Consider the following 20,193-nt stretch of genomic DNA (forward strand, 5'->3'; position numbering starts at 1 on the left):
TCATTGTTGTTACCTCACGCCCCCGAGTGCTTGACCCAGTAAGCCTGAGGGTTACACCAACCCTTCAATCCCACCAATCCCCAATCCATACCAATTCCACTGTTCTTGTGTCCACCAAAAGGTACGTTAGGCGCAACTTCAAAGTGGGTGTTTACCCAAATACTTCCTGCTTCCAGCTGCTCGGCCATCCGTCTGGCGCGGGGAACATCCTTGCTCCAAACTGATGCCCCAAGACCCAAGTCAGATGCGTTGGCCCTGGCGATAACATCATCTTCATCCGTCCATTTCATCATCGGCACAATCGGTCCAAACGGTTCGGTCTGTACGATCTCTGAGTCCTCGGATGGGTTATCAATGAGGGCGGGAGGGACAAAGTAGCCTTTCTCTGGCTTGTTGCCTTTGCTGTTATAAACAGAGTTCCATCCCTGCTTGTCAACTTCACCATAAAGACGCTGTAGTTTCTCGAACTGCATCTTGTTCTGGATTGGTCCGAAGAACGCCTCAGCGTCGGAGAAGTCACCGGTCTTCATGTTCTCTAGGAAGCTGATGATAGCGGCACGGAAGTCATCATAGATGCTTTTGTGGACATAGATACGCTTTATGTTCATGCAGATCTGGCCGCTAGCAACGTAGGCGAGGAACGCGACCTGGTAAGACGTGAGCTAGATACCCTCTGTACGAAAGTGAGAAAGACTTACCTTCCCAGCCACGGTGGGAATATCGACGTCGTCACACACAATTGAAGCGTCATTACCGCCAAGCTCCAACGTGACACGCTTTAAAGTAGAGGCACATGTCCCCATGATCTTCTTTCCCGTCTCGGTAGACCCTGTGAAGCTCACCTTCGCCACGTTGGGATGAGACGTAAGCATAGGTCCAAGGTCGTCACCACCACTAAGAGCCTGGAATACACCCGGTGGGAAGATCTTGGCTCCGATCTCGGCAAGCTTCAGGGCAGAGTAGGGAGCATACGGCGATGGCTTCCAGATGAAAGTGTTGCCAGCGAGCATGGCGGGGTAGGCTTTTCCAATACCGAGGATCATGGGGAAGTTCCATGGGACAATGCCGACGCCGACGCCAAGAGGGACATATCGCACTATAGCTGTGCGCTGAGGGAGCATTAGTTACAGTGTTTGGGAAGGCTTGTTGGAACTCACATCCTCATTATCCTCGGGCTTCTCCTCTTCCAATCTCAGCTCAGGCGTCTTCCTGATATGCTCCATGACAAGAAAAAGTTCAAAGGCACCTGCTTGTGGCGGCTTACCTGCCTCCCGACCAAGAAGATCGATAAACTCCTGCTTATGGGCCTCAATAGCGTCAGCGAATCTGACAAGATACTCTGCACGCTCATCCTGTGACAGTTTGCGCCAGGCGGGATAGGCTGCTTTAGCAGCTTGCACGGCTAGGTCAACATCTTCTTGGGTAGACACGGGGGATTCCCATAGCGGCTCCTCAGTGCTGGGGCAGATTCCTCGACGAGTGTCGGCTGTGGGGGATGGTTTATTATTAATGATGTTGTGGAAGACCTAGTCTTGAGTTAGAGGAATCTATAATAAGGATGGGAGCATTTACGTTGAAGTCGACCTTTTGGTCATTGGAAAACACCATCGTTACGATTCTGTACTGTGGATAGGGTGGAGTGGCACTGGAAGACCTGTGCTGACTTGAGAGTGGAAGTAAGACCATATTTATCATTTGTTAATCTTCTGCCCATCGACAGCGCAAGGATTCTTAACAACAGTTAACGGATAAGAAAATTCCCTCTGGGCTCTGCAAGTCCGAAGTCCGCGTTTCGAAAGCGAATGAGAGCTCTCTCGAGCAATCAGACTAAATGGAGCAGTAAGCGCAGCGTACCATATTGCGATTTGAATATCGATTGGGTATAGGGCTGACAAGTCCGCCTCCATACCGAGCTTACGAAAATGCTTACCATCGCCTCATTGGCTTGTTCCTACAGGGGGACACATGCCTGATGGAAGTTCATTGACTAACACAGTCCGATTGTTTCATTGAACTAGTTCTTGTTTGGCAAAGTTCTCGCATTGAAAGTATCAGTCTTATTTTGTGGATCGCATTGAAGCGTCTACTCCAGTTTATGCTTACTTTACAGTTGTTATCTGACCTACACCACCATATGTACTTAACCAAAAATGGCTGGTCCACCGGAACTAGCCATGCAATCGATTCAATGTTTTTTGGGCCAAACGAGCGTTCCAATGATAACTGATTACCATCCAAACCCGTTTGTTTCTAACGCAGTCGCCACCTGTTCTGCCACGAGCTTGTTAATAGCGATACCCGGGTGGTAATCATCGAACCACAACTAAGCAATGATCAGCGAATACCAGGACATACTGAGCGAATTCACTTACGCATGACTTTCCGTTGTTGTTGAAGCATGTTGCGTCCGGTGCACCATAGGCAGTAGGGTTCTTGATCGCCTTGTTGAACGAAACCGACGTGTCGACAATGACAGCCTTGACACCGGAGTTGGCTTGCTTGAACGCCTGGAGCTTGGAAGCAATCTTGCTGTTATAAAGATTGATGGACTTGACAAGCATGGCGTTGGAGTCGGGGCCTTGTTTGATCATTGTTGGGGTGAGTTGAGTGGCTGAAACGTTGTTAGTCGATATACCGGTGCATATCTCATCCATGAACTTACGAGGGACACTCAGCAGGACAAACTTTCGGAGACCAGCATTATACATAATCTTCAGCAACTCAAAGTATCGCGACACTGCCCTCTCGGTAATATCTGCCATGTTTCCCAGATAGAAAGAGTTTCCAACATCATTCACGCCAATCCAAACGCCTGCAACAGCATTCTGAGCGTTCCATGGAGCATAGCTAGGCTTCTTGGCAATCGAGTTCGAGAACTGGTTCACTTGGTCTACCATGCTCAAGACAGTATCTTGGTATGGCTTGATGATATTAGCATCAACCGTGGCGCCTCCATACGCGAAGTTGTATGCCAGGACGAGAGAGTTGTTCTGTTCCGTGACGATGCTACCGACCCAGTTGGGACCACCAGCGGCGGTCCAGCCAGGGAAAGGAGGATTGCCAATGGGGTTCTTCGCGGAGGGCTTTTCGCCATTAATATCGAACCATGTCTGGGAGTACGAGTCGCCACTATGATGGTTAACATGGGGAACTGCGGTGATATGGGTGGAAGTCTAACAAAGTGATGAGATAGTCGATGTCTCCTGCTGCTTGGACTGGGGTACTTCGCAGCAGGATGCTGGCAAGAGCCGGAAGGACAAATTTGGTCAACATGATTCGTAGTAGCTTCAGCTAGGACAATTTCACGATAGTCCAGAATAATCCTCTAACCCAGGCCCAGACATCATCACGAATGGCTTTATATATCCTCATATTCAACTGACGATGCATATGTATTGTCCTACTCACTGTCCTTCTAATTGGTGGATTTCAGGTTCAGAACTTCCCCGTCTGCAATAACCAATACGACTCTACCATAGGATCAGGCAATGCAGGCGCGGCAATCGGAACACGTTTTTGCAAGCTCGGACGTCTTAAACAAGGGAGACGGAGTTGTTCCGTGGCGGGGTATACACTACTTTGGGCGTGACTAGCATACCAGGTAGTAGATTGTCGCGACGCGTTGTGCAGATCTTGGCCTGATGCAGTATTTCTGGAGTCAACGGAACAGAATGTTCCGCAACATCTAGAGCGCGTATGGAAGTTTAGAATATACACGTAAAGCTAGTTATATAACGTATTTATTGTAGGTTAGTCCCACAGGTAGAGCAAGTCCACAGCCGATAATGGAATGGCTGACAAAATAGATCTCGATACTGGACTGTCTATTTATAGAGATCTTCCTTTCGTCCACTAACTACCCTATATCATTCACTCGCAGAGTCGTTCAAGTCTTCAATCCTCTCCTTGTCTGTTGTTTCCCTAGTGGATGTGATATCTTGCAGGAGTTGTAATTCCTTTATTGCAGCTGTTTGACAATTTGCTACACAATCGGCTTCCGAAACGCCTGGGGAATGGATTTGCTTGATCAAGTTACACAGCCTGAAAGCACCAGAACCTTGACAAACATGAGTTTGGTAGAGACTGGACACATACACCCACCACCTCTCCTTGTGGTTTCCAAGAAACCATCTCTCTTTTCTAATTCGTTGAACATCACGAATCACATACAACATCCCTGGTGGCTGAGCTCCAATAGCAAAGCTGAGGCCCTCATCTGAGGCTCATCGCCTTGTTTCTTCCCGCCGGCCTCACGGATGTCTCACATCAAGGTGGATCATCAGCTCCAATTCCAGCTCTCGTACGTCCATCATTTCCCTGCCCGTCAATCGCTCGACTGCTTTTGGGTTCAACAAGGCCGCGCCGCATACGTCAAATCCCCATCACGACCAACGACAGCTGGGCATGACGTAGGATCTACTCGGTAGATCCCGAGCTAAGAGGCTACATGTGGCTAGGATCTTCGCTTAGAGTCCGAGCTGAGAGCTGAGAATGTCTCGCTTTTGATGGGTTCGATGATGCTTTGTTTGACTTGAGAATGTGTATTTAATTCTGAAATGCACCGGGAATGTTTATCTTTTTAAACCCACCATCATAACGTTTGTGACGGTTCGAAGCTCGTTCATACATAACATTTTACCATGGTTATTCTCGTTACAGGTGTAAGTGGATATAATGATACAATATACTCATCCAAAGTACCAAGCTAACAATCCCCAGGGCGCCGGTTTTCTCGGCAGCACCCTAGTTCAATTGCTACTCGACCAAGGCCACGAAGTTGTCATTATCGACTCTTTGTGGACTTCATCCGACAGCAACCTCGATAGATTTCGAACCAATAAACGATTACGATACATCCAGTATGTATGCGCTTGACATTCTATCGATCAATTCTAATATTGGCAGGGCCGACGTACGCGACCCTCTACCGTGGATAGATGGAGTAGACCAGATTTACCACCTCGCATGCCCAGCGAGTCCCGTGCATTTCGAGACACAACCGATCGATATTCTACAAACATGTTTCAATGGAGCATCCAATGTTCTAGACTACGCAGTCAAACAGAACGCGCGCGTACTTCTAGCAAGTACATCAGGCAAGGCAACTTGAAGAAAAATACCATCAATTCGCACTCGCTAATACCAAGAAGAAGTTTATGGCGACGCCCAAATCCCATGTCAAAACGAAGACTACCGAGGCAACGTCAATTGCTTTGGCCCCCGCGCCTGCTACGATGAAGGCAAAAGAGTCATGGAAGCCCTAGGATACTCATACCAACTCGAACACGGCCTCGAAGTACGCGTCGCCCGAATCTTCAATGCCTACGGACCCTTCATGGAAGCCGAAGACGGGCGCGCGGTACCCAACTTTATAACAGCAGCTCTTAAGCGCGAACCAATAACCATTTTCGGAGACGGCCATGCAACGCGGTGCTTCCAATTCTCAGAAGATTGCGTTCGAGGATTGGAAGCGCTGATGAATAGCGATCACCATGGGCCGGTCAATATCGGCAGTGATTATGAGATGGAAATCAGCGAGATTGCGGATATAATATCGCGTGTTGTGGCGGCAAAAACGGGATACGACAAGCCTGTACCGGTACGGTTGGAGCCCAGGAGGGAAGACGATCCTCTGAGGAGAAAACCTGATAACAGTCTTGCGGAAAGGGTTTTGGGGTGGAAGCCGAGGGTTTCGTTGGAAGAAGGTGTTTCTGCTACAGTGGATTGGTTCATTCAGAGGGAGACGGGCATTGCGAGCAGACTTTGATTGACGTTTTAGTGACATTTTTAGCTGGCGAATTCATTTTTATAAATCTCATCTGATCGTGTGCAAACATCTACCCAGAAAGGACAAGGAACTGATGATCAGAATTCGGGATATCGGCTTGCGCGGGTCTCCCCAAACTGTCGGTAGTTATTCCATCCAATCCTCCGATCTCCCATTGTTACCCTTGCGACACCTCAACCTAACTACCGAAGACGCTAAATCTCCCCCCAATTTTACAGCAGAACGTGCACCATTTTGAGTTGGAGCTATTTGTTTCCTGCGCTCAATGCAGCGCTATAAATTCGAAACCGTAGCGGCATCCCACTTTGAACCGCAATTAAACTCTACAGCGTAGCATTTGGAACAAATGTCAATTAAACTTAATTCGGGAAAATGGCATGAAAGGTGGCTTTCGGCTTCTTCGGTACGGGCTGACCGTTAAGGCCTTATGTTACATCCTGTTCTGGAGTCGTGAGATGATATAAGGTAAGCTTGTCTCACGCTTTGCATGAGAGGACAAGCTCTGCTACACCACACTCTTTCGTTATCCCACCACTCTTCTAGTCACTCATTCACTTTCATTAACTTAACCATGCATCTTTCTATGCTTCTCGGCCTCGGTGCTGCAGCTGTCACCAATGCAGCCGAAGCACGCAACATTCTCTACTATGACCAGTAAGCTGTTCGACTCAAGCTCATGCCCTTCCATACTAACACCCGACAAGGTGGCACACCAAGGATCTCCCTCCCAAGGAGATCACCAGCAGCGTTACCCATGTCATGATGTCCTTCGCCAACTCATCTCTCTTCACCACCCAGCCTGGTGGAAAGTACGAGCCCTTCCAGCCCCTCAAGCAAGTCCGTGGTCTCTTTGACCATGACATCAAAATCTGTCTTGCTGTTGGTGGCTGGGGCGACAACGCTGGCTTTGACGAAGGTGTCAAGACTGATCGTACCCGTGAGCGATTTGCTAGGAACATCGCTTCCACTCTTGATAGACTTGGTTTTGACTGTGTCGGTATGTGTTTTTCTGGGGTAACGTTTCTCCACAATGCTGACGATTGATAAGATATCGACTGGGAGTACCCCGGTGGTAACGGCCAAGACTACAAGCAGGTCCCCAACTCCAAGAAGACCAATGAGATCAAGGCTTTCCCTAAGCTTCTCAAGGAGATCAAGAAGTTCATTGGAGACAAGGAGCTTTCTATTGCCGTCCCTGGTCTTGAGCGTGATATGATCGCTTACATCCCCACTGAGGCTCCCCTCATCAACAAATATGTCGACTTTGTCAACGTGCGTCAACCTCTCATTACTTGATGCTTACCAAGCTAACTCTTGTAGGTTATGACCTACGATCTCATGAACCGTCGCGACCACTACACCACCCACCATGTCTCTGTTCAAGGCGCTGCTCGTGCCGTCGACAAGTATCTATCCCTCGGCTTCCCCGCCAATAAGCTTGTCCTCGGTCTTCCATTCTACGCCAAGTGGTTCACCACCAAAAAGGGTTATACCTGCACCCAAGCTATTGGTTGCCCTGCTGAGCTTCTCGAGAACCCTGACGGAAGCGACACTGGCAAGTCTGGCTCTATGACCTTCGAGGCTGCCAACTTTGCTGCTCCTCCTACCAACCTGACTACCACTCCCGATGCCACCTGTGGTGCTGGTACTTTCTTCAAGTGTGCTGAGGGATCTTGCTGTGGAGGATCTGGGTGGTGGTGAGTATCTCTCCTTTCTGATGAACTCAATGTGCTAACATATCTATAGTGGCTCTACTCCCGCTCACTGCGGTACAGGCTGTCAATCTGCCTACGGCAAGTGTGAAGGCGCCGACATCAACAGTTCATTCCAGAAGGCTCTCAATGACGGTCGCACTGACAAGATGAACGGTGGTCAGTGGTACTGGGACTCCGAGACCCGTATCTTCTGGTCTTGGGATACTCCTGAGCTTATTGCTGAGAAGATCGCTCTTATGGCTGAGACTCGTGGTGTCAAGAGTGTCATGGCTTGGGCTCTTGCGCTAGATAGCTATGACTGGAGCCACCTCGAGGCTATGCAGAAGGGATTCAAGGCTGTTAACGGTCTTTAAGCTTACTCTGCACTGAGGGCGACTTTGGTCTGGATTGAACGTGGCCAGGAATAATTATTGGGCTATTCAATTTAATCACAAGATCAGTCTCTCTAATTAATTTGTCTGCAATCCACTCGGATATATTGCAAGTTGACAACGACGTCTACCCCGATCATACGATGGCGTGCATGTAGTTCTGCAGTATTTTAGACCAGAGCATTGGTATTTCTCTGATGAAATCCTCGCTTGTTGTCGCTTGTTGTCGCTTGTTGTCAGACACGTAAGAGTGCATGATAAAAGTGGATGTGGGTCTGTCATTGATTGGAAGCCAAGTGCGCCATGTGGTGATGGTCTAAGATCCCAATAGTGGGTTCGGATTAAGCGGTGGGCATCAAGACAAGACCCCAAGGCATAATAATCCCCGTCCATTCTTTCTTTTCTCTGTTCATAGTTTTGAATCATCAAAAGACTAGTCTGTCTTCCTCGGATACAGACAATGTCTCCCACTCCTATTCCCGCGCCCATTCCCACTCCCATCCTAACGCCCCATCAGCAGGCGGCCTTGCAACGCCGTCAAGAGCTGAATGTGGTCAAACAGCAGCTGGTCTGCATCGTTGTCGCCATCTCGACCCTGTTCGCCCTTTGCCCAGTATGGCTGCAGTTGTATAGAAATGCCTGTGTTATCGCCCTTTTGGGCTATCTTACCTCGGTCACGTTCGATTTGATGATCAACTTGAACGAAAAATGGGACAATGCACCAGCGGTGGTGAAATATTTTGTTCCCGTTCGATTGCCCGATATCAAGCCTCCGTCTGAGACGATGAAGGGCTTGATAGCGAAGCGGGTTGATATTTCGGGCGAGAAATTGCGATATTTCTTTGCGCGCGTGAGATCCATTCTGCGTGCCACGTTCGACTGGCTGTTTTCTTCAATGGGTCAAGGTAAGCAGCGACAACTGATAAGAAAGGGATGATATGCTGATATCCCTTTAAGGTCCATCTGAGAGCAGTTCGCCAGGATCTCAAACCAAGACTCCCAAGGCGAAACCAAAACGAGATCACTGGGTAGCAGTCCTGGTCGCAACACCGACGCCTCAGGAACAAGAGCCGGAGCAAGAACCGAATCCCTTTTCCTTTGACACGGATACTCCTATCGCTACCACCGAAATCCAGGAACTCATTTCCTGGGACAGCACTGAGGTATCATCGAACCTATCTATCATCGAATCGTCAACCTTCAAGGTTGAGGTAGCCGTCTGTCTTATTCCCAAGAGCGTGTGGTATTCTCGCAAGACTCTTCTTGAGAAATTTACAACTGGACTCTACTGGAGCCATCGTCCGGGTCACTCGCATTGTCAAGGAGAGCAATGGGATGAGGAGAAGATTAAGAATATCTCAAGAGTCCAGTTCATTGGCAAAGTGGATGACCACAAGGAAATCAACAAGGTCAACGAACGTGGGTTACGAGAATTCGTGAATCTTGAACGTTTCACTGACAATGAATATGCAGGCTTCGACGGTCTTCGAAAAGGATGGCATGATGCCAACACATACTGGAGCGACGTCGACTATGCCATTATTTTTGCCTTCCTTCTTGTTGGCCCATCTTCAGCGGACATCTGCAAGAAGATGTTCGAACACTTCGCCAAACTTCGAATTGAGCATGCCCAGCGTAATAACGACTTGAACCGTTCACGAGCTGGCGCCGCTATCCTGACGTTGTTGACAGGTGGATTGGCAGCTCCACTTACGATACCGATGATGATGGGAGCTGGAGACGCCGCAATGACGATGTCAGCAAACGACAGTTATCTGTGGGGAGAAAGGATGAACATGTGCAAGGAACTTTTAGAACGATACGCAGAATTGGCTGCGATTATTGAGCTCAAGGCCCCGGAAGTCGCTCCACCAAAGGCTTTATTCCCACCACCCCCGACTATCGAGCAAAGCTGGTTTTCCGACGACACTTGGTAGATGTCAATTTTGTGATTTAAGCGCACTGGGTTTTACATATACAAGATGGTCTTTGGTTATGGAATTGCTAGTATGATTCAGATATACGCAATAGCTTGCTTGCAAAGGACGCCCAATAAATACAGGATAAACCCAAAGTACGCTTGACATCTTACAATTTGCTTTTCAGCTCTCCTCCACCGGTAGCAAGTATTGTTCGCTGGCTGTTTCCTCCATGCTGAACCTTGACAGGAGCATCAAAGACTGTCGCATCAGACTTTGCCTTTCTGTTCCCAGCATCAACGTACTCTCTCTCGCCCTCTCCGATGTACAGCTGTCTAGGTCTCCAGATCTTGACACCAGCTTGGTTCAGCATCATCTGTCTCCAGTGCGCTAACCATCCAACACATCGGGGAACAGCAAACAAGACAGGGTAAAAGTCAAGGGGGAAACCCATAGCCTGGTAGATCAGACCAGAGTAGAAATCCACGTTGGGGTACAGGTTCCTGCTGCGCATGAACTCGCTCTTTCTGGCGTAGTCGGCAAGAGCCAGAGCGGTATCTAGCAGCTTGTTTCTGCCGGTAACCTCAAAGACTTCCTCGGCAAGCTTGCGGATAGCGGTGGAACGAGGGTCGACGTTCTTGTAGACTCGGTGGCCGAATCCTACAAGGACGCGCTCCCTTTTCTCAACCGCTTCCATGAAAGCAGGGACGTTCTCGGGAGATCCGATCTCGATGAGCATGCGGATGGCTGACTCAGAGGCTCCTCCGTGGGAAGGACCATATAGTGCTGCGCATCCTGCTGCGACAACGCTGTAAGGGTCCACGAGCGAACTTCCGACTTGCATGACTGTAGCGGTAGAGCAATTGACCTCGTGATCGGCGTGAATAATGAACAGCTGGTCCAGGGCCTTGGCAAGAACAGGATGAGGCTTGTAATCGGCCTCAGACAGATGGTCTAGCAAGTACAGGAAATTTCCGGTGTAGCCCAGTCCCTGTGCCGGCCGGTTGAAGGGTCGACCCTGGCGCATTCTGTATGACGCAGCAGCTAGAGTAGGGGCCTTTCCGATGATGCGCAGAATCTGCTTGTCCAGCATCTGAAGAGCTTCAACATTGCCGGAAGCAGCGTTGGTGTAGAGCTTCTGACCGGCAAGAGAAGGATTTGCCTCCGGAGCAAACGCTCCCAGTGTAGCAAAAGCCGCCGTAAGCATGGACATAGGGTGAGAGTCGTAGCGGAACGACTTGAACATGTTCTCAATGTCGCTGTGAATGTACGTGTGATGCATCACCTCGCCATGCCACTGGTTGTACTGTGACTTGGTAGGAAGCTCGCCATAGATGAGAAGATAGGCAGACTCGAGGAAATTGCTCTTTTCCACTAACTGCTCAATAGGATATCCGCGGTAACGAAGAACACCATCCAGGCCGTTGATGTACGTGATCTTGCTTTGCACAACAGCCGTGTTCATGTACGCAGGATCATACACTCTAAGGCCCTGATTCGTCTCATCCTCCGGGCGATCATTTCCAGCCTCAGCCTTGATCTTCTTGAATTCTGTTGCCGGGATAGAATTGTGAGTGATGGGGATCTCGTAGCTCTGGTTGGTTCTGTTGTCCACAACCGTCAGCGTCTCGCGACGGCCACTGTTCTTTGACAAAGTCATAATTAAGATATATGCGAAATAATTGACGGAAAGATGAAGTCGGGAATAATGATAAGCAGCATGTGATGCCGATGATGGAATGTTTATTTAAGACTGTCACAAGCGCGTCGCAGCCGCATGTCACGTGACTGTCGGTGAACCTCGGTAAAAAAGGTCAGGGGTGCGCATGAAGAAGTACCTCGGCAAGTGGCGCTAACCAAATAACAGACAAGACAGTCCGGGGCAGTTAGCAACGGCATAGGTCATAAATTCCACATATCACTTTCGGTCAATAGGTGGTGTTTGGAAAAATAGATCATTTTAAGAAGACTATTGAAGACAGTTTTGTAGAATTGACTGGATGAAAGAGGGTAAGGTTTTCTCAAAAAGCATGTAGCTTTATCGATACCTAATTCTAAACCGGTGTTCCCTGCAGAGCAAAACAAGTAGGCATTTTTCTTGTCCAGTGCACGTATGTACATATGGCCCAGTTTGTGGTTGTTCGATTCATAGAACAGCAGCATGACCAGGGCATTATCCGGGATGACAGCGACCTCTTGTGAGCCGTCAGGTTTCTGGAAGACGATGCAATAGGAGTTTGAGCGTTGGTCGTTTTCTGATACAAACTTGTCATGCTGGATGTTGTGGTAATCGACATGAAGACCTCGTTCTTTGTTCTTTAAGCGATACCTGGTGTTGTATTTAAGCTGATCTTATTTTAGTACCGGTGATTTCGAGAGAAGGGGTATAGCTGACCTCATCCTGTACTTCCCCATTCAGGTTCTCGGCTTCATACAATCGTTCGCTACCATGACTTTCGGCTGTCTCTGGTCCGAGAAGTGTACGGCCCCACTTCTGTAAGGTAGAGTCGATCTTGAAGTTGCTCGTTTTCGTCGCGTTGCAGGCTTGTGCGGCAGCAGGCACAAGGTACGTTAGTAACATGTCAACACTGTCACGAAAGTCAACGACTCTTACCAGTACTGCAAATAGTGGCAGGGTAAGTGAGCATGTACCTTCCACCTTCACACCATGATTCTTGGATAGTAAAGCTCTTGGTGGGCTTAGCTAAGAATGAAGGAGGCTTTGCAACAACATCGTCGAAGTTGGGATTAATAGTGAGACCCAACGGGATTGCTTCTTTGATGACCCAGTCCATACCCTTGATTTGTGCGGCCACATCGAATATGCTGGCAATATGGTCTTGCTGATTGAAAATTGGTCATCAGCTCTCATATGTCGTCGATGAGAAGGTCAGATATCTCTTACCTTGGTGATTCTCCAGTTCCAGTGGTAGGCTACCGTCGGAGTCCATTCCTGTGGTCTTGGTCTTTCGTTAGACACATGCGCCATTTGACTACAGTATCTAGACTTACTGGTTACATAGAAGTGTGTCTCCACCGTTAGCCTGCCATGTCAAGGTTGACACTGACTCTCTGCTTGCTTTCATCTCCTTAGCCTCGCTTCCCTTTCCGTATGATGCTGACACATCTACAGAAGCACCATAGCCGCTGAATGATGCAGCTGCAGCAATCTTCATCGACTTCACTTTCTCTTCTGTGCTCTCGGCGCTGCTACTAGAGACTTCCTCTGTAGAAAACAGACGACCGCCTAGTTGGACTCGGGCACTGAAGAATTCGCCTGTATTTATTAGTTGATTCATCAGACAAGTTTAAATACGGTGCATACCGTAGACGTTCTGGAAATTGTAAAAGTCTTCGGTCGTTTTCATTCGATACAAAGCTTCCATGCATTCTGGTGTAAGCTCTAAGCTGCGGCTGTCCAGAAAGGCGGTAATTCGAGGGAACTTGACACGATCAGCTCTACCTCATTATCGTCGAAAATTCATAATCGAGCTTACATTGTAGGCAATTGTAACTTTTTTGCTTTTCTTACTGTTCGAGCTTGTGGCTGCCTGTGAACTTGCGACAGCAAGGCTCATGGAAGCTGAACCATAAAAGCCCATGTATGGCAAACTCCTATAGTTGCGGTATAAGTTAATCGCTGATTTTTGTAAACAATAGACTAGTACATACCCCGCCGCAGCTACATCGGTCTCTGAGAACTATGATGCCGCCATAGAACTCTGCATGTCTGTCTCTGTCTCGTATATAGATACATACGATCTGTCATCGATAACGTGGTCGGGAATTCGAAGGTCAAGCTATCAATGTGGTCAATCGAGTCAACCCCGTTTTTCTTCGACGGGTACTTGTTCGTAATTCACTTACCTTGACGCCATCAATCGTAGTGGTAGGCAAGTTGTCCGACCAAATAGTTCTCTTCTTCAGTCGAAACGCTATAAACATAAGCACGTGCGTTTATACTCGTAGTAGCAATTTTACTTGCCTGGAAACCGAGCTCGCTCAATCCCAATTGGTATGCCCCGAGGGTCAGGCTTTCTATCGTCCGGCTTCTTGTCAATAGCATCCGAGTTTTCTTGGACACGAATGACACAAATGCCATAGCAAAGTGAATTGCTGCCTCTGATGACTGCCCAGTCTCTTTGTTCCAGCTCGGGAACATACCTCCACTTGTATCAGTTCTATTTTCAATTCCCAGACATAAGAGCCTACTTACTTCGCCTGTGTTCCAGTGATCCATTTGAACGCGGTATCGTCGACTTGACTCTTGAGGAGGGACACCTTGGTGGCATCGGATACCTCGCCCGGATCGGCCTTCTACACATAATCTCCATCAGTACTGTTTCCAATATGCAAGGAGAGAACCCACAACGTTCAGTTCCTGGGAAATTGATGTATCCCTCATGTAAATATCCAGCGTTTTGGCTTCTTCTGTGTTGGTCTATCTGGGGTCAGATGCAAGCTGCTCAGACGAAACCTCTCTGACATACCCCGAGACATTCTTCCAAGTAGTCCTGAATGGAGAAGCTATCCGGAACTACAGCGCCCTTCCTTCCGCAGAAGGGGAAGTGGGAGCTATTGCTTCATATCAGTTTCGAAACAAGATCAAGGCAAGAGCTGCAGAGACCTACATTTCGATGCTGCCTGTAAGACCGGCAATGTTTGATCGAAGGTCAGATAAGGTTTCATCATCCAAATTGGACTTGAGGAGCTTCAGATAGAATGCTTCACGCTCCTTTACTCCATCTGTAAAGTGAATAGTGCTTGTAATAGCCTCTGAGATGTGGCACGGATCAGTATCTCGGTGACGTGAGGGCACTGGCATATAATCGTACCTTCTTGGGCTATGGGTATGTCACCGGCACCCTCCGACTTGGGAGCATCAGACTTCTGGTCTTTCGGCTTGAAGGCCTCGGGTCTGGAGAGATGCGGGGCCGACATTTTGACATTCAGAGACATTTTGATTTCTGCCCAAGCAAGAAAGAAAGACTTGCCGTGCAGAAATAAGGATGTATGCTCCTTTACACTTTGTCGTAAATATTTATCTGACCTTGGTATTAGTATGAACCCTTTGACCTCCAGCGAGTAATTGATACTAGCAGTAGCCTTGGATCGTTCAGTTGCCGGTCGATCACCGAGTACCAGCATGTGTTCTGTACCTCGAAGGACACAGACACTCATCTACGCACGAGGATAGGTTCCAAGGTGAAAGTGCTACCTACCCGCTATTGGTTGATGATAGAAGGGCCGAATAGCATCATTGGAGTCTCACAACTTATCTGCACCTCAAATAATATGGAGGCATACGAGGTGATTTGAGCTATTCAAGTAGTACTGAGGCCTTCCATTGTGCTCTTCCATCTGCAGTTGAGTCTCCCAAGCTGTGGTGAAGTTGGTAGTTGATCTCTGGGATAGGTGAATAGCGTAGTACAATGTATTCAGGAGTTTGACTACGTTGCAGTGCAGTCTTGTGCATCACCGTGTCTTTCTCGTGACATCCCATTGGTACGGCATTTTCGTGCTTTGCATGCCTTCAACGTCAATCAAATGCGGGAATAGTTTTATTTAACAGATGAGATAAAGGATGTGACGCGTACAGCCTGTTCAACTCGTACAGCACAACCATCTTCTTGATGCTTGGCGACGTGTTAGGAAATTGCACCTACCTCCAGGTCTTTATTTTCAGAGCGGAGTGTCTCCGGATGAGAAGGACCATGAACAAAGGGAGCTTCGTGTTACACATGAATCATCATTATCATAATCAACAGAGCTTTGAGCCTTGTTTGGTCTCGGTAGAGCTGATATGCCCTCTATCGACTGTCTACCATGTGGGGGCGCACGGCGCCCGTGTCTCAACTGTATGCTGGCTGCTCCTGCAATCGGCCACATTGGGACATATTAGTGCTGCAACGAATAAAGTGATTCAATCGCGAACTGCATTAATTAACCCGTTATTATGTACATAACCCATATCCTCGCATCTGAACGCCCGACGATAAGCGACTCCTTCTCGCGTAATTACTTAACAGCAAGGGCAAGGGATGATCCAGCAGTTGATCGGAATAGGGCATGGAATAACACCACAAAGTCGTCCATCGCAGGCGCCACCTCCACGGAGTTCGAGGTTGGGTTCTGTGGTCTCGGATGCTTTTTGGGGATCTGCAAATGGGTCAGCGCAAGGTTCGTCGCGTCTTGCAGTCAGTCGTCTTACCCATAGATGATTGCGCCTTGGGCTGATCTGTCTCCACAGGCTGAGAAGTTCTCATATTTGAGAGTTCTTGAGGAGCGTTTTGAGAAGACATGTTGACTGATGGTTGATGTGATGCTTTAATGTGAAGTTTGGTGGTTTATCTTATGTGAGATGAGTTTAAGATTAAAAGACGTGAGATTGTGTTTAAACTGACGTAGGGTGACGTTATTGTCAAGGCACGTGGGGAACGCGCACTGAGCGTGGCGCAGCTTGTGGCCGTGCTAAGGACAGAGGCTGAGTCGAGAAAAGTGGAAAGTAGGTGCCTGAGGCATATCTTTCTGGCAACCTACCCTACGCGGTTTATCACACATGCAAGTTACTGGAAAAGTCGATACAGTTCTATTGAATCAGATATGAATGAGCTAAATCCAAGTTTCAGGTGTTTAAACTGATTGTCTAGCGCAAATCAAGAGTCAGCCGAGGTACTTATTGGTACAACATTGCCTGTACTTTGATTGTTCGAATTTATCATAAGGCATCGAGGCAACACTCCAGATGCGTTTTTTGATGCTTGGTCACTCATGTGGCATCATGCTAAGCGAGTCATCCTCAGAGCTGACAAAGTCAGAGCATGAGTCAGCTACTCATCGAGCGCGATCAACCAATGATAGGCAAATGCTATTTTAAGCAGTTTTATACATCCGACGCGTGAACGAAGCACGCGACCAACTTCTCGATTTTGTAGCCCCAGCCATCCCCGTTTTTCAAGAGCGACTCTCGCTTAGCAGTTTGGTAGCAGCGCCGCATACACTAGTACATGGTATCCGTCAACACTTTATAAGCTGACAGACAGCTTGCCCAAATACAGCCAATAGGAGAGCCAGATGATGCGCCATCTACCTGTCAAGTATGAAACCTTTGGCAAAACGCGACACTCCCGTCAGTGTTTCGTCTCCACTCAACTTTGACTGACACAAATGTCCCATCAAAGTCCACCTTGAATAGATGCATTACCTGCACATCTAAATATGACACCCAGGCTTAACTTCGTCTGTTATATCCCATAAACAGGATCTGCCATTGTTTCGAACCGTTTCGATCCCAACTTCCCACCAATAGCAATAAGTCCAATTGAAATGCATGGCCTTAGCTTCAAACACATACTATTCATAGGCAGTAGAGACCAAACAGTCAGCGGCAATAGGACGGCCAAACGGAGTGACATTTCAATCTTTTCGGACAAGATGGAACTCCGTATGCGGTAAAGCGGCACCCTCAATTGAAGTTTGTAACGGTCGCTTGCTGAAATTAGAATACTGCAAGGGCGAAAAGGGAGACCTTTGGTTTGAAGCTATCTTCATGTTTCTTGGCTTCGGCCCGGTGAGTGATATAAGTATTTGACTGTGTTCTGCGATATGGAATAATTATCAGCACTCAGTAGCTTCAAGCACTTCAGCAGCCTTCTACTTTACTTCAAAGTCCTTCACTTTGCTCATCAAGCGCCATTCTTTATCCTTTACGCAATATAACACCAAGATACCCCAAGATGCCTCTTATTCGCAATATCCAGAATAGGCGCACCGTCCAAAGACATATCAACCCCCAGCGCATCCTGCTTACAAGTCTTCTTCTTCCCGCCTTCGCCCTCGCCGACGATGCGACCTCCTCAGAAAAGCAAGTCAGCGAGCCCTTCGTCGACCAAGTCACAGGCCTCACAATGGAGCGCTTCATCGGTACTCGAACCTCATTCGCTTTCGCATTCGCTCTACCAGACTCACAGCCCGCTACAAACAGCAGTGCGGCGGGTTCTTTCATCGGTCAACTACAATTTCCACTTTCTAACGGCGAAGGATGGGGTGCAGCTGGTTTGACAGGAGATATGGAAGGTAACTTCATCCTGGCAGCTTGGCCCGATGGAAAAGGAGGAGTCATGGCATCCTTCCGACAGGCCATAGATGAAGATAACCCTGCTGTGGTCAAGGGAAACTTCAAGGTCAGACCGCTGCCTGATGGAGTCTCCGTTAACGAGACTTCATTGCTATACACATTCCTGTGCGAGAACTGCCTCGACGGCACTCTTGGACTGGGCCCGGAGGCAGCCGTAGGCAACGCAGTTATGGGCTGGGCCCTGTCCGCAAAGCCACCGAGAGGAGACGCCTCAGACCCTGCTGCGTTCCTTGGCTTCCATGAGAGAGGTTTTGGACCTTTCACTGCTCGACTAGCTGAGGCCAAGAGCGCCGGATTTGATGCTGTAGCTGCCAAGGCTCTTGATCCCGTGGGAGTCTCACCAAAGGCTGTCGCGACGGTCCCTAATGCTTTCTTGGACGGCGATAGTGGAGATGAGGATAGTGGTGATGAAGACAGCGGAGATGAGTCAGGACCTGGTGGACCGGGCGGCGCCAATGATGTTGACAGCGACTCAGGAGATGACTCCGATGATGACGATTAAACTAAGATGAAGCATATTGCCAAATACATATAAAAGAAACCTTGGAAAAATGTAAGATTCGGCTACATCCCAATTAGTCTAGTGATTGTCCGGCTACCTTTGCTACCAACGTGAAACTGATAGCTGCTACAAAGTAGATGTTGTGCGATCGTGTAATGCCTTCTGATATCTTGACAAAAGAGTGAAGGAGCTTGCTATTGTAAGCAGTAATTTATGTTTTTAGTCACATGATTGAGTTATGCATGCGTTCAACCAACAAAGATTGTTTATCCTGAACTTTATGTGATCAACGTTCAAGGTACACCTTATTGACAGATTTCTCTCCGGCTTCGGCATGACTCTCCTGTAATTTCAAACCTACACAAACCACCTGTATTGCTTTTTTGTAAAAGGAAGCCGGATCATTCTTTCATTTCCATCAATACCATTGGGAACCAAACCCACTATTGCAACTCCGGAAATACGCACACATGACGCCCGATGAATCGCTTGCCCTCGTCAAGGCCAACCTAGCCGAGATTCTCAATCCCGAAATCATCGACGATGTTATTATCAACCAGAACCGAGCCCTCAAGGTCTACTGGGGCACCGCCACGACCGGCAAACCCCACTGCGGTTACTTCGTGCCCATGGTGAAGGTCGCTGAGCTTCTTCACGCAGGATGTCACGTTAAGATCCTGATCGCAGATGTCCACGGCTTCCTCGACAGCCTGGACGTGCCATTCGAGCGTATCGCCCCGCGGACGGAATATTACCAATTTGTCATAAAAAGTTTGCTTCGTTCCATCGGCGTCAGCATCGATCAACTCGAATTTGTTATTGGGAGTTCCTTCCAGTGGAGTGAAGCATAGAATAAGGACTGTCGATTGATCAAACGTGATACCAGACTGTCGACCTTACGCAAGGCCGCCGCAGAGGTAGTCAAATTGGATGATGATCCCTTGTCAGGCGGATTGGATTATCCGGTCATGCAAGCACTGGATGAAGAGTACCTCGACGTGGATGCGGAGCTCGGCGGTGTCGACCAGCGCAAGATTTTCACCTTCGCCCTCGACAACCTTCACAAAGTCGGATACAAGAAAAGGGCACATCTAATGAACGCTCTAGTGCCGGGCCTTGGGCAGGCACAGAAGATGAGCTCGAGCGAACCGACCTCCAAGATTGGGCTGCTGGATACACCCGAGGAAGTCGCTAAGAAGCTCAAGAAAGCTATGTGTGTCCCAAAAGAGGTGGAGGGCAATGGTGTCATTGCTTTCATCGAGCATGTAATCTTCCGCGTCCTTTCTCTAAAGGGACAGGTAAGGTTCACGGTGGATCAGAGGGATGGAGAGCCTCTTGTTTATAAAGACATCACCAGACTCAAGGACGACTACAAGCAAGATATCTTGACCCCACAGACGATCAAGCCAGCACTGGTCAAGGCTTTGAAAGAATTACTGACGCCGATTCGAGAAGACTTTGGGAAGTCGGAGAATTGGCAACAGGCTGACAGGCTTGGATACCCTCCCGAGGAGAAGTTGGCCAAAACCAAGAAACAGAAGTCGACAAAACAGAAGAAAGAAGTAAGGGAAAAGGCTGCCCAGATACTAGCACCCCCGAATTCTGCGTCGGACTGAAACTCCATTTGACCTGGAATCAAAGGCATACCCATGTTCATATTCTCATACTTGTTGGTGGGATAAACAGTCAATTGAGACATGGTACGGGATCATAAAGATCTATAAAGATTCCTATCCTGTATTGGACTATCGAAGATAAGAT

General features: G+C 48.3%; 9 protein-coding genes across 9 annotated transcripts; 5 read left to right on the forward strand and 4 right to left on the reverse strand.

Moving 5' to 3' along the window:
* Positions 1-14: 14 nt before the first annotated feature.
* Positions 15-1,608, reverse strand: FIESC28_01949 (uncharacterized protein; the record flags this gene model as incomplete). Its single annotated transcript, XM_031156099.1, has 4 exons — positions 15-647; positions 699-1,109; positions 1,158-1,526; positions 1,573-1,608. 4 exons carry the CDS (start codon positions 1,606-1,608, stop codon positions 15-17), a joined length of 1,449 nt encoding a protein of 482 aa, XP_031019805.1.
* A 619-nt stretch (positions 1,609-2,227) lies between these two features.
* Positions 2,228-3,273, reverse strand: FIESC28_01950 (uncharacterized protein; the record flags this gene model as incomplete). The annotated part of the gene is made up of 4 exons (XM_031156100.1): positions 2,228-2,323; positions 2,373-2,611; positions 2,663-3,129; positions 3,179-3,273. The coding sequence occupies 4 exons, from the start codon at positions 3,271-3,273 to the stop codon at positions 2,228-2,230; spliced, it is 897 nt and encodes a 298-aa protein (XP_031019806.1).
* A 1,367-nt stretch (positions 3,274-4,640) lies between these two features.
* On the forward strand, positions 4,641-5,767 carry FIESC28_01951 (uncharacterized protein; the record flags this gene model as incomplete). Its single annotated transcript, XM_031156101.1, has 4 exons — positions 4,641-4,661; positions 4,720-4,859; positions 4,906-5,087; positions 5,148-5,767. The coding sequence occupies 4 exons, from the start codon at positions 4,641-4,643 to the stop codon at positions 5,765-5,767; spliced, it is 963 nt and encodes a 320-aa protein (XP_031019807.1).
* Positions 5,768-6,359: 592 nt separating this feature from the next.
* On the forward strand, positions 6,360-7,856 carry FIESC28_01952 (uncharacterized protein; the record flags this gene model as incomplete). The annotated part of the gene is made up of 5 exons (XM_031156102.1): positions 6,360-6,442; positions 6,493-6,785; positions 6,837-7,060; positions 7,109-7,485; positions 7,535-7,856. The coding sequence occupies 5 exons, from the start codon at positions 6,360-6,362 to the stop codon at positions 7,854-7,856; spliced, it is 1,299 nt and encodes a 432-aa protein (XP_031019808.1).
* A 478-nt stretch (positions 7,857-8,334) lies between these two features.
* On the forward strand, positions 8,335-9,811 carry FIESC28_01953 (uncharacterized protein; the record flags this gene model as incomplete). The annotated part of the gene is made up of 2 exons (XM_031156103.1): positions 8,335-8,779; positions 8,832-9,811. The coding sequence occupies 2 exons, from the start codon at positions 8,335-8,337 to the stop codon at positions 9,809-9,811; spliced, it is 1,425 nt and encodes a 474-aa protein (XP_031019809.1).
* A 151-nt stretch (positions 9,812-9,962) lies between these two features.
* On the reverse strand, positions 9,963-14,734 carry FIESC28_01954 (uncharacterized protein; the record flags this gene model as incomplete). Its single annotated transcript, XM_031156104.1, has 17 exons — positions 9,963-11,433; positions 11,913-12,139; positions 12,189-12,381; positions 12,446-12,636; positions 12,699-12,753; positions 12,806-13,070; positions 13,119-13,252; positions 13,326-13,408; positions 13,466-13,487; positions 13,553-13,593; positions 13,661-13,728; positions 13,958-13,962; positions 14,010-14,110; positions 14,163-14,234; positions 14,284-14,368; positions 14,425-14,569; positions 14,629-14,734. 17 exons carry the CDS (start codon positions 14,732-14,734, stop codon positions 9,963-9,965), a joined length of 3,264 nt encoding a protein of 1,087 aa, XP_031019810.1.
* A 1,081-nt stretch (positions 14,735-15,815) lies between these two features.
* FIESC28_01955 (uncharacterized protein) lies at positions 15,816-16,095 on the reverse strand (the record flags this gene model as incomplete). The annotated part of the gene is made up of 2 exons (XM_031156105.1): positions 15,816-15,952; positions 16,005-16,095. The coding sequence occupies 2 exons, from the start codon at positions 16,093-16,095 to the stop codon at positions 15,816-15,818; spliced, it is 228 nt and encodes a 75-aa protein (XP_031019811.1).
* Positions 16,096-17,529: 1,434 nt separating this feature from the next.
* On the forward strand, positions 17,530-18,432 carry FIESC28_01956 (uncharacterized protein; the record flags this gene model as incomplete). The annotated part of the gene is made up of 1 exon (XM_031156106.1): positions 17,530-18,432. One exon carries the CDS (start codon positions 17,530-17,532, stop codon positions 18,430-18,432), a length of 903 nt encoding a protein of 300 aa, XP_031019812.1.
* A 470-nt stretch (positions 18,433-18,902) lies between these two features.
* FIESC28_01957 (uncharacterized protein) lies at positions 18,903-20,048 on the forward strand (the record flags this gene model as incomplete). Its single annotated transcript, XM_031156107.1, has 2 exons — positions 18,903-19,148; positions 19,338-20,048. The coding sequence occupies 2 exons, from the start codon at positions 18,903-18,905 to the stop codon at positions 20,046-20,048; spliced, it is 957 nt and encodes a 318-aa protein (XP_031019813.1).
* Between the last annotated feature and the right edge of the window lie 145 nt (positions 20,049-20,193).

This window comes from Fusarium coffeatum (assembly GCF_003316985.1).
Source record: "Fusarium coffeatum strain FIESC_28 chromosome Unknown BRIP53273_contig_43, whole genome shotgun sequence".
Lineage (NCBI taxonomy): Eukaryota > Fungi > Ascomycota > Sordariomycetes > Hypocreales > Nectriaceae > Fusarium > Fusarium coffeatum.